Source organism: Pan troglodytes, chromosome 10, assembly GCF_028858775.2.
Source record: "Pan troglodytes isolate AG18354 chromosome 10, NHGRI_mPanTro3-v2.0_pri, whole genome shotgun sequence".
Classification (NCBI taxonomy): Eukaryota; Metazoa; Chordata; class Mammalia; order Primates; family Hominidae; genus Pan; species Pan troglodytes.
In genome coordinates, this window is record NC_072408.2 from 118,548,066 (window position 1) to 118,571,349 (window position 23,284).

At 49.7% G+C, this 23,284-nt stretch overlaps 1 protein-coding gene across 27 annotated transcripts in view; it reads left to right on the top strand.

The window, feature by feature from the left end:
• The window catches only part of ACAD10 (acyl-CoA dehydrogenase family member 10), a 70,351-nt gene extending 49,531 nt beyond the window's left edge, over positions 1-20,820 (top strand). For 6 of the 27 annotated variants that reach the window (XM_063784965.1, XM_016924249.4, XM_063784970.1 and 3 more), the window contains 10 exons: positions 557-730; positions 8,379-8,779; positions 9,876-10,016; positions 10,782-10,919; positions 11,028-11,118; positions 12,050-12,208; positions 12,906-13,078; positions 17,502-17,645; positions 19,389-19,466; positions 20,054-20,820. In XM_063784965.1, coding sequence (XP_063641035.1) covers positions 557-730; positions 8,379-8,779; positions 9,876-10,016; positions 10,782-10,919; positions 11,028-11,118; positions 12,050-12,208; positions 12,906-13,078; positions 17,502-17,645; positions 19,389-19,466; positions 20,054-20,194 — 1,640 coding nt within the window. In that variant the 3' untranslated portion in view covers positions 20,195-20,820. Of the gene's footprint in view, positions 1-556; positions 731-8,378; positions 8,780-9,875; positions 10,017-10,781; positions 10,920-11,027; positions 11,119-12,049; positions 12,209-12,605; positions 12,659-12,743; positions 12,838-12,905; positions 13,079-17,501; positions 17,646-19,388; positions 19,467-19,932 lie in introns of those variants that run through there. The other 21 variants (XM_016924248.4, XM_016924256.4, XM_063784972.1 and 18 more) reach the window with 7 other exon arrangements.
• The last annotated feature ends 2,464 nt before the right edge of the window (positions 20,821-23,284 follow it).

The following is a 23,284-nucleotide window of genomic DNA, read 5'->3' on the forward strand; positions in this document are numbered from 1 at the left end:
CTCCTGGATTCATGCAATTCTCCTGTCTCAGCCTCCCTCCCAGGTAGCTGGGATTACAGGTGCACGCCACCATGCCTGGCTAATTTTTGTATTTTTAGTAGAGACAGGGTTTCACCATATTGGTCAGGCCGGTCTTGAACTCCTGACCTCAGGTGATCCACCTAACTCGGCCTCCCAAAGTGCTGGGATTACAGGCATGAGCCACTGTGCTCGACCTGAGATCACTCTTTCCACATCATTTTTGATCAAATGACTCGTTGAAGATAATATGCATCCACCCTTAACTGTGGCCAGATGGAATTGGAAGCTCCCATTCCTTCCTTTACTGCCAATCGAGTCTGAAACCTGTAAGAGCCAATTTGTGAATAATGACTTCATGCCTGGATCCCCAGCCATCTAAAGGAGCAAGAGCCAATGCAGGAATAAGCTAACCCATGGAACTGGTCGTGAAACTAATTTGCAAGGGACATGGCGATTTTCAGAATTTAAATATTTGCCAGCCACAGGGGCGTGTCACGTCAGTGACTACCCATGAATGGCTCTGTCTTTCTCGCAGGTATTAATGACTGTGACTTGACACAGCTGGGAATCCCTGCTGCAGAGGAGTATTTTAGGATGTACTGTCTCCAAATGGGGCTCCCTCCCACTGAGAACTGGAACTTCTATATGGCTTTTTCCTTTTTCCGTGTGGCTGCAATCCTACAGGGAGTCTACAAGCGATCACTCACAGGTAATGGGATGGCTGCCCTGAAGAGCCACTGCTGGGTGACTCACAGCAAGGACCGTGCCTCCACCTGGAAACCCTCTCAGGGCCACAGAGGCTTTGGAGAGACCGGTTTGGCCAGGATTCTCTGAGGTTCAGTTAATCTAACCATTTGTCCATAAATATTTTCTTTACAATATTTATTTATTTATTATTTGTTTTTGAGACAGGGTCTTGCTTTGTCACCCTGGCTGGAGTCCAGTGGTTCGATCCTGGCTCACTGTAATCTCTACCTTCTGGGTTCAAGCGATTCTCCTGCCTCAGCCTCCAGGGTAGCTGGGACTACAGGCCTGCACCACCACGCCTGGCTAATTTTTTTTTGTATTTTTAGTAGAGATGAAGTTTCACCATGTTGGCCAAGCTGGTCTCGAACTCCGGGCCTCAAGTGATCCGTCTGCCTTGGCCTCCCAAAGTGCTGGGATTACAGGTGTGAGCCACCATGCCCAGCCTCTTTACAATATTTAAACTTGTTTTTTAATTATTAAAGTAATGCACAAAGAAATTTTTCCAGTTAAAGCATTCATGCACATGATCAAAATTTGGTCATATAGAATTATGTAAAATTGTATCTCACCCTTTTCAACACCATTCCTCAAAGATAAATGTTACTATTAAGAGTTTCCTGGGCCCTCCAGTTTTTCTGTTTATCTGTCTTCTCTCTCTCCTCCTACTTTTACACAAATGTGATCATCCTATGTGTATTTTTCGGTACTTTGATTTTAAAATTTTGTAAGCTTAAGAATTTCTGTGAAATATGTGTGTGACCATTTGCATATTTAACAACTATATGAGGCAGATTTCTTGGTGTGTGTGTGTGTGTGTGTGTGTGTGTGTGTGTGTGTGTTGAGACAGTTTCTCACTCTGTCGCCCAGGCTGGAGTGCAGTGGTGCGATCTTGGCTCACTGCAACCTCCACCTCACCAGCTCGCAATTCTCATGCTTCAGCCTCCCAAGAAGCTGGGATTATAGGCACATGCCACCATACCCCGGTCATTTTTTTGTTTGTTTTTAGTAGAGATGGGGTTTTGCCATGTTGACCAGGCTGGTTTCGAACTCCTGACCTCAGATGATCCATCCACCTCGGCCTCCCAAAGTGCTGGGATTACAGGCATGAGCCACTGAGCCCGGCCAGTCCCCAAGTCTTTAGGTAAAACCCCTGTGGTCTTTGACAACTTCCTTGCTCGCTAGTATGACAAAATGTTCCAGGTTCATCTTGTCTATCCAGCCTACCCAACATGGTGAAACTGTGTCTCTACTAAAAATACAAAAATTAGCCGGGCATGGTGGCGGGTGCCTGTAATCCCAGCTACTTGGGAGACTGAGGCAGGAGACTCACTTGAACCTGGGACGGGGAGGTTGCAGTGAGCCAAGATCGTGCCACTACACTCCAGCCTGGGCGACAAGAATGAGACTCTGTCTCAAAAAAAAAAAAAAAAGACTTGGGAGCCAACCTGAACAGGCTCCACTTGCTAACAATAGGAAACTTTGGGCATCACCAAGGATGATAGCTGAAATGGATGAAACGCATCAGGTATGTTTAAATCCATGAGTAGTAGCCGGGCATGGTGGCTCAGGCCTGTAATCCCAGCACTTTGGGAGGCCAAGGTGAGCAGATCACTTGAGGTTAGGGATTCAAGACCAGCCTGGCCAACATGGTGAAACCACATCTCTACTAAAAATACAAAAATTAGCCAGGTGTGATGGCGGGCGCCTAAAATCCCAGCTACTCAGGGGACTGAGGCAGGAGAGAGAATCACTTGAACCCAGGGGGCAGAGGTTGCAGTGAGCTGAGATCGTGCCTGTGCACTGCAGCCTGGGTGACTGAGCAAGACACTGTCCCCCCAAAAATAAAAATTAAATAAATAAGTCCATGAGTAGTGATACAAAAACAAAGAGACAAAGTCTCATTGATGACCTCAGAGGTTGCCAGGAAAGCAACTTATTATTCTGAAAATTGGAAAATGGAGTGGGGGGGTAGGGAATCAAGCATTTGTCCTGTCTTTCCTGTACAAATGATACTGTAGGCTATCCAAATAATCAATGAGGGAATGTTTCTCTCTAGATAAGTATCCTGGACAGAATAATATAGAATTTGCATATCACCAATTTGCAACTCCTAATGCATTAATGGATGTGGGCAATAAGCTTCAATGAAAGCCAACACCACTGAGAGACAGACAGCCAGACATTATATACCTCCTGATGCTTCCCTCAAAAGTCACACCGACTCTGCCCAGGTCTCCAGTGCTAGCTGCCAACTCATGGGAAACACAGGGTTCAGAGGGACATGTTCAGCAGCACCCTGGGCACAGCACTCACAAAATCCAGATTCTGGAAAACATCACAGGGCAAACAACTCAATTTCTTCAAACACTTACATTTCAAGGGGAGGAAAAGGGTGAAAAAGGAACCTGTAGATTGAGAGAGACTTAAAAGAAACATCAGGCTGGGCGTGGTGGCTCACGCCTGTAATCCCAGCACTGTGGGAAACCGAGGTGGGTGGATCACCTGAGGTCAGGAGTTTGAGACCAGCCTGGCCAACATGGGGAAACCCTGTCTCTACTAAAAAATATAAAAATTAGCCAGGCCTGGTGGCGGGCACCTGTAATCCCAGCTACTCGGGAGGCTGAGATAGGAGAATTGCTTGAACCCAGGAGGCAGAGGTTGTGGCTAGCCATGATTGCATCACTGCAGTCTAGCCTGGGCAACAAAGTGAGACTGTCTCAGAAAAAAAAAAGGTGAGGGGAGCGGGGAGAGACTTAAAAGATACGTTAGCCAGTTACAGTGTTGGGACCTTATTTGGATCCTTTCTTGAACGAATTATTTGGAAAAAAATTTGATGATAGTCACTGAAACTTGAATTCTGAGTGGATAGTCAATGATATGAAGAAGTTAACAGTTAACGATTTTTTAAGGGTGATAATAGTATTGTGGGTTTTTAAAAAAGTACTTGTTTTTAGAGTTTTGAAAGAATCCTAGATGAGATATTTGGGATTTACTCCAAAAAATCCAGGACAGTGGGAGTGGGGATGGCAGGGAATGAAACCAGACTGGGCCGGCATCGATCATTGCGGAAGGCGAGCAGTAGAACCCGTAGGCTTGTTATTCTCTCCTCTCTACTCCTGTGTGTCTTTGAAATTTTCCAAAAGGAGGCCAGTCATGATGGCTCACGCCGGTAATCCTAGCACATTGGGAGGCCGAAGTAGGTGGATCACCTGAGGTCGGGAGTTTGAGACCCCTGGCCAACATGGTGAAACCCCGTCTCCACTAAAAATAAAAAAATTGCCCGGGTGTGGTGATGCCGCCTATAATCCCAGCTACATGGGAGGCTGAGGCAGGAGAATCACTTGAACCCGGGAGGCAGAGGTTGCAGTGAGCAGAGATCGTGCCACTACACTCCAGCCTGGGTGACAGAGCAAGACTCCATCTCAAAAAAAAAAAAAAAAAAAAAAAAAGGCCGGGTGCAGTGGCTCATGCCTGTAATCCCAGCACTTTGAGAGGCCGAGGTGGGGGGATCACGAGGTCAGGAGATCAAGACCATCCTGGCCAACATGATGAAACCCCGTCTCTACTAAAAATACAAAAATTAGCTGGGCTTGGTGGTGTGTGCCTGTAATCCCAGCTACTAGGTGCCTGTAATCCCAGCTACTAGGGAGGCTGAGGCAGATGAATAGCTTGAACCAGGGAGTCAGAGGTTGCAGTGAGCCGAGATTGCGCCACTGTTCACTCCAGCCTGGTGACAGAGCGAGACTCCATCTCAAAAAAAAAAAAAAAGAAAAGAAAAAGAAATTTTCCAAAAGCAAAACTTAAAAACAAAAGGCAAGGAGAAAGAAGGAGAAAGGAATTCATCATGGGATTTGCTAGTGCTGATGGAGTGTTTAGCTTTGCAGTCAGTGACACCCCAAGCTTGCTGGCAGCCTGTGTTCTCAGCCAGGTTGCCAGAGTCTTCTGAGAGAAGCAGTTGCAGTAGGGGAATTGATCATTCATTTCCAAGTATATGAGCCTCTACTAAAAGCCAGCACTGTGCTAGGTGGTCCTGGAGATACACAGTCATGAGAAAAACTGCCCGGAGAAAAATCAGTACCCAGAGAATTTCTAGTTTAACTGTACCTGGTCTGATAAGCAGGGGATGCTGGAAGCAGGAATTTCTGGAAACAATATTTTCCCTCTTTTAGGAAAATACACTATCAGCTGTAAGCCACTATTTCCTATTTTTTTTATAGTTTTCCAATAAACACTAACCAGAAATATTTACTTAAACAGAATGGCTGCTAAGTCCTTATGGTGATATAGTCCTGGTCGCCTCTGATATTTCCTAGCCGGCTGCCACGTTTTCTCCCTGCTCTGCTCCAGTGACCTGGGGAAAGCTTAATAGACTGCCCATTTTAGAGTCTCCACACTGAGTGTCCTCAGCCTGTCTCTCAGGAAGCCCTTTGACATGTTTTTAAGATCCTGTGAGCCATCGTTGTGGCTTCTGGTTTCTCTCGGCCCAGAGCTAAAACACCCCACCTGTTTGCCACCAGACAGAAAAATGTCTGTTTGTTCAGGCCTTTATTCCTCTTATCTTACTGTGCACTCCTTTCCCTCCCTCTGGGAAGCCAGCCAGACACACTGAGGAAATGGCTTAGTTTTCTCACGTAAAAACAACAAAATCCATTTTTTGAAAGAATAATATAAAAACGTATGATGAATGGGGAAAAAACCAACTATACAAACATAAATATTACTTCTGTACATTTGTCTTCTACAGTTAGCTTTAAAATCATTTTTGTTTGAACAGCTGAGATATTTGGTACTGGCCAGGAAAACTGGAGCTTAGAGAAGGGGTATCTGTTTCCAAGATATTCTCTCTATGGTGTCATTTACAAAAGACTTCAAATCAGCATTAGATTGGGAAGGGGATGAGAGAGACCAGAGCCCAGTGAGCAGAAGATTAACAGTATGTACCTGCCCAGCCCATGTGTCCTTCTCCTTCCTTAATAAGTGGGTGCAGAAATTAGATTTCTGGTAGATGGCCACTGAAATTCTATAAAGTGCTTATGACTGCAAGTTAAGTGGACACCAGTGATGTGGTCTCTTCTGCTGGAACTACATTTGGAAAATATACCAGAAGCAATAGATCTAAATCAATCCAAGCTTATACAAGTAACTTTTTTCAGAGACAAAGTAGCAGTCTCAGAGTGGGAGCCAACCAAATAGAAGAAAATTAAGAATACACCTCTTACTCTGTTAGAAGAAGAAAATCCTTATGAATAATAAGGAACATAAGGGAGTATCTTTCCCTTCAATGTGCTGTGTGCAGTCCGAGGAATAAGGAATAAGCCCCCACTGTGTGTCTGCAGGGAAGGGGCTATCTGGTTTCTGACTGACTTCCCTGGGTTAGGTTCATACCTAGCACCCAGAAGGTCCTCAGTAGAGACCTATTGAGGTCCAGTAGGCTAACTCTCTGCAGGGTAGCAAAGAATTTGCTCTGAGTTTGTTCCTAACTCTGTAAGGAATAGTTTAAACTATCTTTAACACCAAAGCTGCATGAAAATGGCTGTCTCAGCTGGACATGGTGGCTCATGCCTGTAATCCCAGCAGTTTGGTAGACTGAGACAGGAGGATTGTTTGAGGCCAGAAGTTCGAGACCAGTTTGGGCAACGTAGTAAGGCCCCATCTCTTATTTAAAAATAAATAAAATATTTATTTTTTTGAGACAGAATTTTGCTCTTGTCACCCAGGCTGGAGTGCAATGGCATGATCTCGGCCCACGGCAACCTCCACCTCCTGGGTTCAAGCGATTCTCCTGCCTCAGCCTCCCCGGTAGCTAAGATTACAGGCGTGCATCACCACACCTGGCTAAATTTTGTACTTTTAGTAGAGACAGGGTTTCACCATGTTGCCCAGGCTGGTCTCGAACTCCTGACCTCCAGTAATCCACCCGCCTCAGCCTCCCAAAGTGCTGGGGTTACAGGCGTGAGCCAAAGCACCCAGCCTAAAATGAAATCATTTAAAAAAAGAAAACGGCTGTCTCTTTAGAACTATCAGTTTATCCATTTATTGGGTACAGTCTCTTGGGGACATGGAAGTGCTAGAAGTAATCCAGGAGAGCTGGCTGTGAAAAAGTTCACTGTGAGGAGACATTGTACACATAGCAATCTGGATGTGTCTCAGATGCAGGGCTCTGAGTGATGGAGGCCATACTGAAAAGGCCACATGCTGAGTGACATAGGTATTTATGGGACATCCTGGAAGAGACAGACTACAGGAGCAGAGATCAGTGGGTGCTGGGGATCAGGGGGGCAGGGGTTGAGTACAAAAGTACACTGGGGAAATTTCCAGATGATGGAAATATTCTGGTTTTTTTTTTTTTTTTTTGAAATGGAGTCTCGCTCTGTTGCCCAGGCAACCTCCGCCTCTCGGGTTCAAGTGATTCTCCTACCTCAGGCTCCCAAGTAGCTGGGACTACAGGCATGTGCCACCATGCCTGGCTAATTTTTGTATTTTTAGTAGAGACAGGTTTCACCATGTTGCCCAGGCTGGTCTCAAACTCCTGACCTCCGGTGATCCACCCGCCTCAGCCTCCAAAGTGCTGAGATTACAGGTGTGAGCCATTGCGCCTGGCCAAAGTATTCTGTATCTTGATGGCAATGGTAGTTACCCAACTATGGATTTGTTAAGACTTGCAGAGTTCTACATTAAGGAGGTGTATGTACACCACTCCTTAATTTTTTTATTTTTATTTATTTATTTTTTTGAGATGGGTGCCTCACTCTCTCCCAGGCTGGAGTGCAATGGCACGATCTCGGCTCACTGCAACCTCTGCCTCCCAGGTTCAAGTGATTCTCCTGCCTTAGCCTCCTGAGTAGCTGAGATTACAGGCACACACCACCATGCCTGGCTAATTTTTGTATTTTTAGTAGAGATGGGGGTTTCTCCATGTTGGCCAGGCTGGTCTTGAACTCCCGACCTCAAGTGATCCGCCCACCTCAGCCTCCCAAAGTGCTGAGGTTACAGGTGTGAGCCGCCGCACCTGGCCACCTTAATTTTTTTTAATGGGGAAAAATGTGTTTGTAAAAAAAGTCTTGATGCACATTTTACAAGAAGAAAGAGATGCTGTGAGAGCCAAATAGTGAGCTGAGTGATGCTGGTGTTGATTCCCTCCAGAGACAGTGGTGTCTAGAAATTGGCTCTTCCTTTAGTCAGTTGTGGCATTGCTGTTATCAATTTTGTAGCAAGGGTGGTCTAGGATGCAGGACTTCTTATAGCCCACTGGCAACGGCAGAGGTGATCTGGGGTGTTACTGATTAAATGTAGTCTTTTAGGAAAGCAGAGATCAAGAGCAGGGAGCAGGCAGACCTAAGTTGGACTCTGGCCCCCAGCCCCCTAACTTCCAGCTCGTCCAAGTCACCTCCTTCTCTAAGACTCAGTTTTCTTGCCTGCAAAGTGCAGGTGAAAGCAGTTGTATTGCTTTGGGGATTCAGTGAGCTATAGTGGCTCTTAGCACAGTGTTTGGTACTTAGCAAGTGCTCAGCAAATGGCAATAGCTGCTGAAGTGACAGTGTCATCACATGTTAACATCCCTATGATGGGTTGTGTGGGAGTAATCACTGTTTTTCTTTGATTCTGCTTAGGGCAAGCAAGCTCCACATATGCGGAACAAACTGGAAAGCTGACCGAATTTGTGTCTAACCTGGCGTGGGATTTCGCAGTCAAAGAAGGGTTCCGGGTTTTCAAAGAGATGCCCTTCACAAATCCGTTAACAAGGTCCTACCACACGTGGGCCAGGCCCCAGTCCCAGTGGTGCCCCACAGGCAGCAGGAGTTATAGCTCCGTTCCAGAAGCTTCCCCAGCTCATACCTCAAGGGGAGGTCTGGTTATCTCTCCAGAGAGCCTCTCTCCACCTGTCAGAGAGCTGTATCACCGGCTGAAGCACTTCATGGAGCAACGTGTGTACCCTGCAGAGCCAGAGCTGCAGAGTCACCAGGCCTCAGCAGCCAGGTGGAGCCCCTCCCCACTGATCGAAGACCTCAAGGTAAAGCAGCCATGGTGAGGTGGTAAGACCCCAATACCATGGCATACCCTCCCCGACCCCACTGGGCTCACCTGAACCATCCCAGGCAGTGAAGATACAGGAGCTCCGAGTTGAATGATCTTTGCTTCCATCGTCTCAGAAAGAGCCAGCTCTTCATGACTCAGTTTCCATCTCTTGCTCTTGCTGTGCCTGTGTCACAGGCAGATGGCTCAGGTGTGACTGCACAGCCCAGGCAGTGGAATGCTTGGCCTTAGAAAGCCAGGGCAGGTTAGGCCTATCTGATGGGTATTTGAATTATGTAAATTTGAAACAGTGCTGTATCAGCTAATAAATCTCTCTCTAGAGAACCCGTAATATCACAGCTAGAGGGCCAGATCCACTGTGAGCTGAGTTTCTGTGTTGTCTCCCAGTGCTGTCACTTCAGCTGATAAACAGAAACACCCGCTGTTCCTTATCACATGAACCTTGGATTGTGTTAGTTTTGAAATTACTTGAGATCTTCAGGAGCATAATGCAATCATCATCTACTTTTCTTTTTTTCTCTTTTTTTTTGAGACGGAGTCTTGCTCTGTGCAACTTCCGCCTCCCAGGTTCAAGCGATTCTCCTGCCTCAGCCTCCCGAGTAACTGGGATTATAGGCACATGCCACCATGCCCAGCTAATTTTTGTATTTTTAGTGGAGATGGGGTTTCACCATGTTGTTCAGGCTGGTCTTGAACTCCTGACCTTGTGATCCGCCCGCCTCGGCCTCCGAAAGTGCTGGGATTACAGGCGTGAGCCACCATCTCTCTCTCTTTTTTTTTTTTTTTTTTGAGACAGGGTCTCGCTTTGTCACCCAGGGTGGAGTGCAGTGGTGTGATCATAGCTCACTGCAGTCTCAACCTCCTGGGCTCATGTGATCCTCCCACCTCAGCCTCCTGTGTAGCTGGGACCACAGGCACAGCCACCATGCCCAGCTCCTCATATCATTTTTTTGGGCACACGTGCATGTTTGGTTGTCTGCCTTGTTTCCTCCAATCCCTTTCATTGTTTTCCACGGTTCAAAATAAAATGAAATCTTCCACTGTGGTTTCCTGACTTATTTTCCCCATGATAGGAGAAAGCCAAAGCTGAAGGACTTTGGAACCTTTTCCTACCCTTAGAGGCTGATCCCGAGAAAAAATACGGAGCAGGACTGACCAATATGGAATATGCACATCTGTGTGAGCTCATGGGCACGTCCCTGTATGCCCCCGAGGTACCTTCTTTAAAGTTTTCCTCAGTGTGTGGGAACATCCTGATCTTCATAAGAACTCAATCCTAAACAGATAAACCAGATTCAGAAGCACTGGCATGAACTTGAATTTTTTTTTTTTGAGATGGAGTCTCGCTCTGTCACCCAGGCTGGAGTGTAGTGGCGAAATCTTGGCGCACTGCAACCCCTGCCTCCTGGGTTCAAGTGGTTCTCCTGCCTCAGCTTCCCAAGTAGCTGGGACTACAGGCACGTGCCACCACACCTGGCTAATTTTTGTATTTTTAGTAGATACAGGGTTTTACCATGTTGGCCAGACTGGTCTCGAACTCCTGACCTCAGGTGATCCACCTACCCTGGCCCCACAAAGTGCTGGGATTACAGGCATGAGCCACCATGCCCATCCAATTTGAAGCTTGAAATATTGATGTGAGAAGGCCAGGCATGGTGGCTCACACCTGTAATCCCAGTACTTTTGGAGGCCGAAGTGTGGGGGATCACTTGAGGCCAGGAGTTCGACACCAGCGTGTGCAACATAGTGAGAACTCTGTATGTACAAAAAAATAAAAAATTAATCGGGTGTGGTGGTGCATACCTGTAGTCTCAGCTGCTTGGGAAGCTGAGGCACGGGAGGATGGCTTGAGCTGAGGAAGTCGAGGCTGCAGTGAGCCATGATCGTGCCACGATACTCCAGCCTGGGTGACAGAGCTTGACTCTGTTTTTTTTAGAAGAGGACATGACAGTCATGGTCACGCTCCTTTTCCTTCTCAGGTATGTAACTGCTCTGCGCCTGACACGGGCAACATGGAGCTGCTGGTGAGGTATGGCACCGAAGCGCAGAAGGCTCGCTGGCTGATTCCTCTGCTGGAGGGGAAAGCCCGCTCCTGTTTTGCTATGACCGAGCCCCAGGTACCTCACCTGGGCTGCCACCTACTTGCCTGGCCCTGTTGTTGTCGGCCCCACAGGGAACACAGGCTGTCTGCTGGCGGCTCTGACTGGAATATGCTCCCCACTCAGGTTGCCTCTTCAGATGCCACCAACATTGAGGCTTCCATCAGAGAGGAGGACAGCTTCTATGTCATAAACGGTCACAAATGGTGGATCACAGGTATTTGGCCTAAAATGCACTTTTCAAATGCACATCAGGGAGTCTGTGCTGTTAAGTGCGTCTCTCAATGCCTGGGAGGAGCCTCTGCTTTTTCAAGTTGACACAAAGGAGATTCTGTCACTTAGCGCCCCCAGCAGAGGCAGCTGGGAGAATAGGAGGGTACTCCGTGGAGCACACTGTTCTCAGAGGTGGCGCTTCACAGGGCAGGGACGTCCCCTGGTGCCCACACATGGACGGATGCCTCCCTGCACATGTGACCCCAGGAATCTCTCCACTTCCTGCTGTTCATTCTGCTTTGGGCAGCTCCCCTTCCTTGGTGGCTTCCTGGCTCCTCGATCAGGTGTGTTACATCCTAAGGGCTAATGACAATCCTGACTTTTAGGGATTGTCCAGTGTTACTTCTGCAGGGCCCCTACAAGTAGCCGTGGAGCTTACCTCCCGGAGCCCATACCTCCCTGGACATTAAGAATGAGCATCCCCATTTTGCAAAGGAGGAAACCGCACTCAGACTTAGGTCCCTTGCCTGGGGTATGAGCCCCCAGCCAGCAAGTAGAGAAGCCAGAGTCAAAGGTTCACCTGATTCCAAGGCCCGGGCCCAGAGCCGTTATGTGTGCACCACCTGTGGGAGCCGAGCCAGCTGGCAGAGATCAAGTAGCGGTTTTCATCCTCTTGTCTCTAAATTATATTTTCTACTCTATGTGATGCTTTTAAAAACTTGCTCTTATGATGTTGGATTCATTCCTCACTGGGACAAAACCCAATTTGCTCTTATTTCTGGTCAGCAGTCTGCAGATGCTCATCTGATTACATGGAGCCTTAAAGAGCTCTGTCTGCTTCCTTACTGTGCCTTTCTTGGGCCAGGACCACGTGTGTAGAGATTTGATGGCCCTGGTGTCAGATGATGGGGTCTGTCTCTCTCCTTTCCTGGCAGGCATCCTGGATCCTCGTTGCCAACTCTGTGTGTTTATGGGAAAAACAGACCCACATGCACTAAGACACCGGCAGCAGTCTGTGCTCTTGGTTCCCATGGATACCCCAGGGATAAAAATCATCCGGCCTCTGACGGTGTATGGACTGGAAGATGCACCAGGTGAGACCTCCAGGGGCGGGTCACCCCTGGGTGTGGGTCTGGTCCCCAGGAAACACCACTGAGGGGCCCCTGCTCTTGTTCAGGACTTGCCACATCCCACGTCTGAGGGTATGATGACATTTGGAGTCACATGCTCCTGCATTTCCTTTCCATACATGAATATCAACCATGCAGGCAGATTTCAGACAGACATTTATGGATTTTTTTCCCTCTTCTAAACTTAGAAACTAATCAGGAGTCTGTGACACAGGAAGCCATACAGGGCAGACGCAGGAAGTGGACCCCAAACCTACTCTTCCAGGCCCCAGTGTGAACAGCTGACCTCTAGGCCACAGCCCTGGTTTGATCCGCTCCCAGTTTGCTTCTCTGCTAATAGTGTTCACATTTTTACTTTCAGTGTTTTCATAGGATCACTACATTGTCACAAACCACTAGGAGCTTCAGCTTAAGGTGGCATTTTTATGTTTTTATAAAAGGAATCACAGAATAGTCATTTGCCATTATAAATCAGTGATTTATTTTCTGTGTTTAACAGGCTGTTTCCTGCCGTCCTTTTCCCTTTAACCATGTCCCAGTAAGAAGGCTAAATAAAGGGCAGGGACATTGCCAGCAGATAACCCAGACTGAGGTGAGGAATAAACACATCCAAGGAAAATGACTATGGCTATTGCTCATGGTGATCGTTTGGGTCTTTCAGGTGGCCATGGCGAAGTCCGATTTGAGCACGTGCGTGTGCCCAAAGAGAACATGGTCCTGGGCCCTGGCCGAGGCTTTGAGATCGCCCAGGGCAGACTGGGCCCCGGCAGGATCCATCACTGCATGAGGCTGATCGGGTTCTCAGAGAGGGCCCTGGCACTCATGAAGGCCCGCGTGAGTGCTTTCCCCCGCACCCAGCACTGACTCAGAACCACCACCTTCTGCTTTGCTGTCGGACTTCAATTCCTACCTGTTTTCTGAGTGCAGTCCTAGCAGGTGAAGCAAGGTGATGTCCTTGCCAAGAAGTTGCGTTCCTGTCTGCTTTGCATCTGCTACTTTGCTGCAGTTTGGATTCAGAGCAGAATGGACCCCACTCTGTCGAGGTGACCTGAAGGGAAAGGCCAGGCTCTGTAGCAGCAGAGGGCAAGGTTCCAAGGTGTAAAGGTCATGCTGCTAGCACATTATTAAAAATCAGTCTGGGTGCAATGGCTCACGGCTATAATCCCAGTACTTTGGGAGGTCTAGGTAGGAGGGTTGCTTGAAGCCAAGCATTTGAGACCAGCCTAGGCGAAAAAGACTCAGTCTCTACAAAAAAAAAAATTTTTTTTTTTTTTTTTGAGATGGAGTCTTGCTCTGTCACCAGGCTGGAGTTCAGTGGTGTGATCTCGGCTCACTGAAACCTCCACCTCCCGGGTTCAAGCAATTCTCCTGCCTTAGCCTCCCAAGTAGCTGGGACTACAGGCACGTGCCACCACGCCCAGCTAATTTTTGTATTTTTAGTAGAGACAGGGTTTCACCATGTTGGCCAGGAAGGTCTCGATCCCTTGACCTCGTGATCTGCCTGCCTTGGGCTCCCAAAGTGCTGGGATTACAGGTGTGAGCCACCATGCCCGGCAAAAAAAAGAAAAATTTTTTTTTTTTTTTTTTTGAGACGGAATCTCACTCTGTTGCCTAGGCTGGAGTGCAGTGGCACGATCTTGGCTCACTGCAACCTCTGCCTACCGGGTTCACACCATTCTCTTGCCTCAGCCTCCCGAGTAGCTGGGACTACAGGCACCCGCCACCATGCCTGGCTAATTTTTTGTATTTTTAGTAGAGATGGGGTTTCACCATGTTAGCCAGGATGGTTTCAATCTCACTGTGTTAGCCAGGATGGTCTCAATCTCCTGACCTCATGATCCGCCCACCTCAGCCTCCCAATTTGCTGGGATTACTGGCGTGAGCCACCGTGCCTGGCCAAAAAGAAAAAGTTTTAAGTGCCAGGCATGGTAGCATGTGTCTCTAGTCCCAGCTACTCAGGAGGCTGAGGCAGAAGGATCGCTTGAGCCCAGGAGTTTAGGGCTGCAGTGAGCAGTGATCACACCACTGCACTCCAGCCTGGGTGACAGAGTGAGACCCTGTCTCTTTAAAAATAAATAAATAAATAAAAATCAGACACCAGGGAGATCCCATGTTGCTTGTTTTTGTCCCTAGGCTTCCATCATCTGGCCTGTACCACCCTCCTCCACAGCACATCCAGAAAACTTTATTCGGCCATGATCCCACCACCCCCAAAGTTTGGAAACCTAGGTTAAAAGACAGCTGCTTCCAGGACAGGAATTCAGATTGGTGATTATCAGTTTCAGAAAGGTGACGCAAACCCTGAGACCAAAACCAGTGTCTCACAAGAACTGCTATTGAAAGAACAGAGGCAGTCTGAATTTTTTATTACTGAGCAAACCTGTGATTTACACCCTTTTGAGTTAAGACTGACCAGTTATTTTTTCTTTCTAAGTAAAACGCTCCTGTCTATGGACTCAGGTATGGTGCTTCAGCCCCACATGGAATTAAATTCAGCCTTCTGGCAGAATAATTGGACTGAATGAGTCAGACAGAAGTCTCCAGAAAGTGCATAGCATGAACATGGCACCTCCACTGAAGACTTGGTTGGAGTAATTAGGAATCTACAAAAGATTTGCTACAAGGAGGTTCACCACAGTGCTCATTGAAATAGCAAAATTCTGAACAACCTATAAGGCTAACAATGACTGTTGGCCAAATAAAACACAAGATGGCATACAGTGAGACTTTAAATGATGCTGTGGAAATCTATTCCTTAACATGGAGAAATTGCTCACTATATACACTTAAATTTAAAAAAAAAGACTGTGGCCAGGTGTGGTGACACTCCCAGCACTCTGAGAGGCCGAGGCAGGCAGATTGCTTGAGCCCAGGAATTTGAAACTAGCCTGGGCAATACGGCAAAACCTCATCTCTATAAAAAATAAGGCTGGGCGCGGTGGCTAACGCCTGTAATCTCAGCACTTTGGGAGGCTGAGGTGGGCGGATCACTTCAGGTTAGGAGTTTAAGACCAGCCTCGCCAACATGGTGATACCCCGTCTCTACTAAAAATACAGAAGTTAGCTGGGCATGGTGGCACATGCCTGTAATCCCAGCTACTTGGGAGGCTGAGGCAGGAGGATCACTTGAATCCAAGAGGCGGAGGTTGCACTGAGCTGAGATTGCACCACTGCACTGTAGCCGGAGTGACAAAGCAGGACTCCATCTCAAAAAAAAAAATTAAAATTAAAAAATTAAAAATAGTAGCCAGGTGGGGCTGGGTGTGGTGGCTCATACCTGTAATTCCAGCACTTTGGGAGGCCGAGGTGGGCAGATCACCTGAGGTCGGGAGTTTGAGTCCAGCCTGACCAACATGGAGAAACCCTGTCTCTACTAAAAATATAAAATTAGTTGGACGTGGTGGCGCATGCCTGTAATCCCAGCTACTTGGGAGGCTGAGGCAGGAGAATCGCCTGAACCCGGGAGGTGGAGGTTGCGGTGAGCCGAGATCGCACCATTGCACTCCAGCCTGGGCAACAAGAGCGATACTCTGTCTCAAAAAAAAAAAAATTAGCCAGGTGTGGTGGCACGCATTTATAGTCCTAGCTACTCAGGAGGCTGAGGTGGGAGGATCTCCTGAGCCTGGGAGGTCGAGGCTGCAGCGACCTGTGAGTGTGCCATTGCACTGCAGCCTGGGTAACAGAGCAATACCCTGTCTGGGAAAAAAACAAAACAAAACAAAAACAGGCTGTTAGCTTTGATGCAAAATAATGTTTTGTTGTTGTTGTTGTTGTTGTTGTTGTTGTTGTTTTAAGCAGGCTGGCCGGGTGCTGTGGTTCATGCCTGTAATCCCAGCACTTTGAGAGGCCAAGGCAGGCAGATCACCTGAGGTCAGGAGTTCAAGACCAGTCAGGCCAAAATTATGAAACACCCCATCTCTATTTAAAAAATACAAAAATTAGCCAGGTGTGGTGGCAGGTGCCTGTAATCCCAGCTACTTGGGAGGCTGAAGCAGGAGAATCACTTGAACCCGGGAGGCAGAGGTTGCAGTGAGCCGAGATCGCGCCACTGCACTCCAGCCTGGGCAACAAAAGCGAAACTCTGTCTCAAACAAACAAACAAAAAGGCTACAAAACAATATATAGAGTGTGGCTCCCGTTTTTGGAAAAAATAAGTATATATTAAAAAAGTATAGAAGGATAGAGGAGAATATCCACCAAATATTAACTAGAGGTGACTAGATGGTGGGATTCTAGGTGCTCTTACTGTCTTCTCTTTTTTTGTTCTGAAAACAGGTAGTTTTTCTGCCATGAGATAAATTATTTGTGTAGATTGTTTTTAGTGAAAAAAAAAAAAAAAAAAACTAGGCTGGGTGTGGTGGTTCATGCCTGTAATCCCAACACTTGGGGAGACCAAGGCAGGAGGATTGCCTGAGTCTAAGAGTTTGAGACCAGTCTGGGCAATGTAGTGAGACCCTGTCTCTACAAAAAATTGGAAAGTTAGCTAGATGTGGTGGTTCTTGCCTGTGGTCCCAGCTACTCAGGAGGCTGAGGTAGGAAGATTGCTTGAGCCCGGAAGGCGGAGGTTGCAGTGAGCCAAGATCACGCCACTGCACTCCAGCCTGCGCAACAAAGTGAGACCCTGTCTCCAAAAAAATAATAAAAAAAAGAAGGAAAAAGAATAAATAAAACAAGAAAAAAAAGGAATACTTAGAAGCTTTTCTGATGCCTTGTGACTTTCAGAATTTAAAATCCCCATTGCAGATAAGGCCACCCACGGCGGAAGGCCGGGAACGAGACAGGGGGCTGAGGGGACCTTGCTCCCATTGGAGCTGCAGGGCGGGAAGGGGTGCTGCGGTCAGCAGAGGGCACCCTTCGCCTGCGCCGTGTGCAGTGCCTGCAGTCACTCCCTCATTCCCAGGAGTAGCCTTGGGTCAGATGCTGGCTCAGATCTATAACTGCTCCTGTCTGGTAGCCAAGCCTGCCCAGATGTGCAATGGCTGGAATAAAGGGTTCTTGGAAGCAATTTGTTACAGGCACCCTGTGGGCTGTGGCTGGCTGTGGCACACGTGAAGGTTGTGTGTCAGACCTACTCCCTGGACATGGCGCATGGCTGCACACAGGCACCTTGGCTGAGAAGATGCACAGTCCTGCTTTCACTCTCCTCCCCTGCCCTGTCCTGTCTGCTTCCACCCAGCTCTGCAGGCCACCAGCCCCCGCCTCTCGTGGCCACCCCCAGCCCAGCATGTCCTCAGCCGCACATCTCCTGTGTCGACAGGTGAAGTCCCGCGTGGCTTTTGGGAAGCCCCTGGTGGAGCAGGGCACAGTGCTGGCGGACATCGCGCAGTCGCGCGTGGAGATTGAGCAGGCACGGCTGCTGGTGCTGAGAGCTGCCCACCTCATGGACCTGGCAGGAAACAAGGTAGGGGCAGGGGCACGAGGGGGCCTCCCAGGGGCAGAGATTCTTCCTCCTCACTCAGCAAAGCATGAGAGCCTGGCTTCTTGACATTAGAAACTTTATTTCACCTCTACTTGGAGCTGTTTGGGCAGTTTTTCAAAAATTGGAAAGGCACAAGAAGAGAGGACTGGCCTTTGTGTTTTACTGACCTGGTGAGCTGCTTAGTCCAAGGCAGTGGGTCTGATGGGGCCACAGGGCCCCTGGGTGGCCCTGGACTCCCAGGGCCATTGGTGGAGGTGTTGGGCAACCTAAGAGTAAGGCAGGGAAAAGGGACCCTCTGCTGGCCTTCATCTGAATATTGAATTAACAAAAATAGAAGCTTATTTTCAAGTGTGACATTAGTCATTCACTAAGGCTCTTTTTAACCTTTTATTTATTTATTTTTTGAGACAGGGCCTTGCTCTGTAGCCAGGCTGGAATGCAGTGGTACATCATGGCTCACTGAAGCCTCAGCCTCCCAAGTAGCTGGGACTCCGGGCGCATACCTCCATGCCCAGCTAATTCTTTATTTTTTGTAGAGACCAGCTCTCACCATGTTGCCCAGGCTAACTAAGGCTCTTTCTAAGTGCCTGTGATGACCAAGCACAATGCCATGTTGACCTTGCTTTGTCCAGCTTTCTGTGGGGCAGCCTCCAACCCCGCCCAAGACCCTCAACCGTCAGGGACCAACCCACGCTCACAGTTCCTGGTTCTTTGACGCTGGCGTGCTAGATATGGTGGAGGCTGCTGGGTGTCTCCCTTGAACACCCTGCCCCAGGGCAGATCACTGTAGCTCGGTTTCCCAGAGCCCTGAGTGGCCTTGGTCCACTGCTGCTTGGAGGCAGAGCTGGCCATGACCCTGAGCAAAGCACAGGACCCTCCCCTTATCCCTTCAGTGTGTGCTGGCTGTGTTCCCTGTCATCTGGGAAGACAGCCACATTCTGCCAGCACTTGCTTCGCATCTTGTGACATAAGATAATAGTTGCCAACATGGCGCCCTTCATCCCTGGGTGCTGTCAAGCCGTACACCAGGCAGGGGCAGCCTCACCCAGCTCACATCAGCGAGACCTTGGGGCCTCTGTTTTGGACGGTGGTGTTTGACTTCCTGCTGGGAATATGATCATTCTTCCAGGCTTTCTGCCTTCGGGTCTTTTTTGTGGTTTAGTTTTTTGTTTTGTTTTTGAGAGAGAGTCTCACTCGGTGGCCCAGGCTGGAGTAGAGTGGCACAATCTTGGCTCACTGCAACCTCCGCCTCCCGGGTTCAAGCAGCTCTCTTGCCTCAGTTTCCCAAGTAGCTGGGACTACAGGTGTGCACCACCATGCCCAGCTAATTTTTGTATTTTTTAGTAGAGACTGGGTTTCACTATATGTTGGCCAGGTTGGTCTCAAACTCCTGACCTCAGGTGATCTGCCCGCCTCGGCCTCCCAAAGTGCTGGAATCACAGGCCTGAACCACCGCGCCTGGCCTGTTGTTTGTTTTTGAGAGGGGGTCTCACTCTGTTGTCCAGGCTTGAGTGCAGTGTTGCAATCTCAGCTTACCGCAGCCCCAACTTCCCAGACTCAAACAATCCTCTCACCTCAGCCTCCTGAGTAGCTGGGACTACAAGCACATGCTACCACACCCTGCTAGTTTTTGTATTTTTAGTAGAGATGGGGGGCGGGGGGGCCTCACTCTGCCACCCAGGCTGCCCTCGGGTCTTTTATAATCGCATCTCCTCCTCCTTACAGGCTGCAGCCTTGGATATAGCCATGATTAAAATGGTCGCCCCGTCCATGGCCTCCCGAGTGATTGACCGTGCGATTCAGGTGAGCACAGACCAGACAGTTGGCTTATTTGAACCATCAATACCAGATGCCAAACTCTCCTATCTTCAGCCGTCCAGCCTCCCATAGACCCTGGCAGATGCCCTGTGTCACCCACTCACCATGCATGCAATTTTCCTTTTCCTCTTCAGAATGACCCAGCAAGGTGGGAGGTGCCATCGTACCCCCATTTTGAATGTGAGGAAACAGGCACAGAAAAGTGAAGTGACTTGTCCAGGTCACTGAGCTTGCAAGTAGCTGACCTCAAATTCACATGAACTTGGGTTTTCATAAGCCCAGAGCCCAGGCTCTTTCCCATGCAGGGGGGCCACCTCCTTAGATCCTAACCCCCGGCCCCAGCACAGGGCAGAAGGCACCTGCAGAGTGGGCCTGGGGAGTCTGGAGGCCGTGGGATGGCAGGTGTGGCCCCATGGAAGCCCTCTGGAATATTAGTGATTGTATCACATAGGTGCCACAGGGAAGTCCGGGAAGATGGTTGTTATGGGCCATCAAGAGCAGGCTATCATTCCTGGGGCTCTCGGAGACAAGGGCTGACCAAGGGCCGCCTCCCTCCACTCTGTGTCTGCCAGGCCTTTGGAGCAGCAGGCCTGAGCAGTGACTACCCACTGGCTCAGTTCTTCACCTGGGCCCGAGCCCTGCGCTTTGCTGACGGCCCTGACGAGGTGCACCGGGCCACGGTGGCCAAGCTAGAGCTGAAGCACCGCATTTAGAGCCTTGGGGCTGCAGTGGCTCAATGTCCTGGCTGGTCCAGCTGTGCCCAGATCTGTCACTGTTGTGCCTCGAAAGATCCGGTGTTTGTGGCTCCTGCACCCTGCTCAGCAGCTCTGTCCCGGGACAGTCAGGGTGGACTCAAGCTTTCTGGTTCTCCACAGAAGACGTCTCTGCAAGAAGCCTGGAGTCTGTTTCAGGCCAGGAGGAGGGGATTTGCTGAGGGCCAAGGGGGTTCTGGGTCAGAGTCTGGAAAGCTGGTCTTCAGGCTCTCAGTCCCAGGCTGGGCAGGCACGGTCACTTCACTTCAGCCTTTCAGTCCCTCTCTCTCTGCCTGTGGGAATCTGGACACATTTTGGGAGGCCTCCCGAGGCTGTGGGACGTGCTTGCTCTGGCAGCTGCAGGGTTCCTGTCTGGCCTCCCTGGTGAGCAGAGGGGCGGCCATGACGGGCGGTGGCCTAGAGACCCAGGACCTGGGCGCCTGGGAAAATGGAATGCAACCCACATTGTAAAGCCACTGGCATCTGATTATCTCCATTTGAACACACAGCACAGAACAATCATTTAAATGTTATTTTGGAAAGGGGTTTTGGGGACACAGAAGAATAAGTAAACACATCTCGGAGGCTTTGTGGACTTTCTGTGTCATACAAAGAGAATCGAGTGGAGAGGTTCCCTTCAGCGCCTTCATGCCTCCTCCCGCCTGTGTTTCCTCGAGGTCCAGGCCATCATCTCAGCCCCATACATGCTGGGAGCACAGAGGCCACGGGTCCGATAAGTCCCGAGTTGGCTGCCTTCCCTCACTATGTAGCCCGGGGCTCTGTGCTCATACATACTTTACCCAGGAGCTGGCATGTGAGGCCCCTGCAGCCTCCACCTGCTCCATAGTCAGAATATCTGGGCGAAGGGGAGGTGGTGGCCCATTCGCCATTACACTTTGGAGTGCAATCTCTCTTCTCTGAGGAGAGTGGAAATGCTTACTCACTTGCAGTCTGAGCTTCTTGAGAAACCCAGCGACATGCAGAGGTGAGCCAGGGGCAGTGAGGACCCAGCCTGCTCATCTCATAACTCGTGGTGGGGTAGCCAAAACTCGTCTCAAGTTAGACCAGACGGGCAGGAACCATCCCCCCCGGCTGCCACCTTGCAGAGGTGACCCTGTGGGAACTGCCTTCCCTGAGAATGGCCAGCCAGGATCAGCACCACGAGGGGCCCGTGAATGGGCTCCTCAGACCCACGTGCCCAGGGGTCTGGGGAGGCAGGTCCCCCTTCACCACACTTGAGAAACTGCTTGTTGCTCAAGGAAGTTAAACCCCAAACAAATGCCTGTCACAATGCCAGCCACACTGGCCAGGAGCCCACTGCCAAGCTGGCAGGAGCGCAGCAGCTGAGTGCTCCCTCAGGCTCCGGGAGGAGAGGTTTTCTTCAAAAAAAAGGAAGTGGTCGTGGCCTGGCCTGTCTCACGGGCCTAAGAATGTCTTTCGTGGCCTCTGAGGTTAACCTTGCCTGTTCAGTAACGCAGCTGCAGAGAGGAAAATGGGAGTCAGGCTGTGGGTACCCCCATATCTCCCTCAGATCCTCTGCCTTGAGGGCTAGAGGCCCCGGGGGCCCCAGGAATGCTGCCTGCAGACAGGCAGGTCCCCCCCAGGCCCTCCACCTCTGCTAGATCATTCTGCCCACCACTGTCGAGGGAGCCTCAGCTCTGGGCCCAGCAGGAGTCCAGGCCTTGGGGAATGTGCAAGTAAACAAAACAGGACAACTGCTGGCCTTTGGGGGTTTGCATCTCAAGTAGGGGATGGCGGTTAGTGCCCCAGAGGCCTGGGTGTGTGATGGGGCAAGCACTGCTGGGGCTGGAGGCTGAGGGGAGGACTCTTTCCAGAAGAGGTGTCTCAGCCAAACCTGCCTGACAAGAAGAAAGGGCAGGCTGGGCGCCGCGGGTCACACACATAATGCCAGCACTTCGGGAGGCCAGATGGTGTCTGGATGCCAAGACCTGTGCTCGCCAAGGCCTGATTTCAGATACTGTCAGATCATTCCACAACAATCCTACAGAGGCTGCAAAGAGACACTTCCAGGCAACTTGTCTGGGCAGGGCCCCTTCAAGACGGCAGCTGGGAGTGACACCGAAAGAACAGGCTCCAGTGATCTCTGCTGCTTGTACCCATTGTCAGTCCCCCAGGGTTGTCGGTCACCACCCAGGGCTTCAGAGTTCCCCAGGGATGCCTCGGGCGTGCCAAGGCTGTCACTCAGAGACCCCTCTTGTTGGTATTTCTGCTGCCCTCCCTGCTGCGACATAGGTACAAATTTCTCCCCTTCGTCCATTTTACCAAAATGGATGCGCGTTGGGACAGGTGAGTCCCGGACTCCAGCAGCCTGGGGCCCACACCTGCAAGTAACCTGGGACAGGGTTTCTTTTAATCAAGTTGACTGAGTGGAGAAATGGCCCAGGGGATTTTCTGTCCTATCAGTGTTAGACGGATGACACAGTGGTGAAGAGCTGTCAGAGGTAAAGGCGGACACTAAAGTGGTAGGGACAGGTTTTATTTATTTTTCTGAGACAGAGTCTCACTCTGTTGCCCAGGCTGGAGTGCATTGGTGCCATCTTGGCTCACTGCAACCTCCACCTCCCGGGTTTAAGCAGTTCTCCTACCTCAGCCTTCCGAGTAGCTGGGATTACAAGCATGCACCACCATGCCTGGCTAATTTTTGTATTTTTAGTAGAGACAGGGTTTTGCCATGTTGACCAGGCTGGTCTTGAACTCCCGATTTCAAGTGATCTGCCTGCCTCAACCTCCCAAAGTGCTGGGATTATAGGCGTGAGCCACCGTGCCCAGCAGGGACAGGTTTTAATCAGTCATAAGCCATTGCTTTAGAGAGCAGGGCCCAGTGGGAACTGAGCTCCACTTGGATTTGTGTGGAGGTGATGGGAGGGGTGGTGGTTGGGAGTGGGGCTCAAGAGTCAGGAAGGGGAACTAGAGAGAGCAGGAAGGAGCGTGGTTGGCGTGACACCCGTCTGGGTTTGCTAACTGGCGCTTAGGGTTAGGCTCCTGCCCTCCCTCGGAGGCTGGGGGACAGGGTCCGTCTTCTAGTGTTGC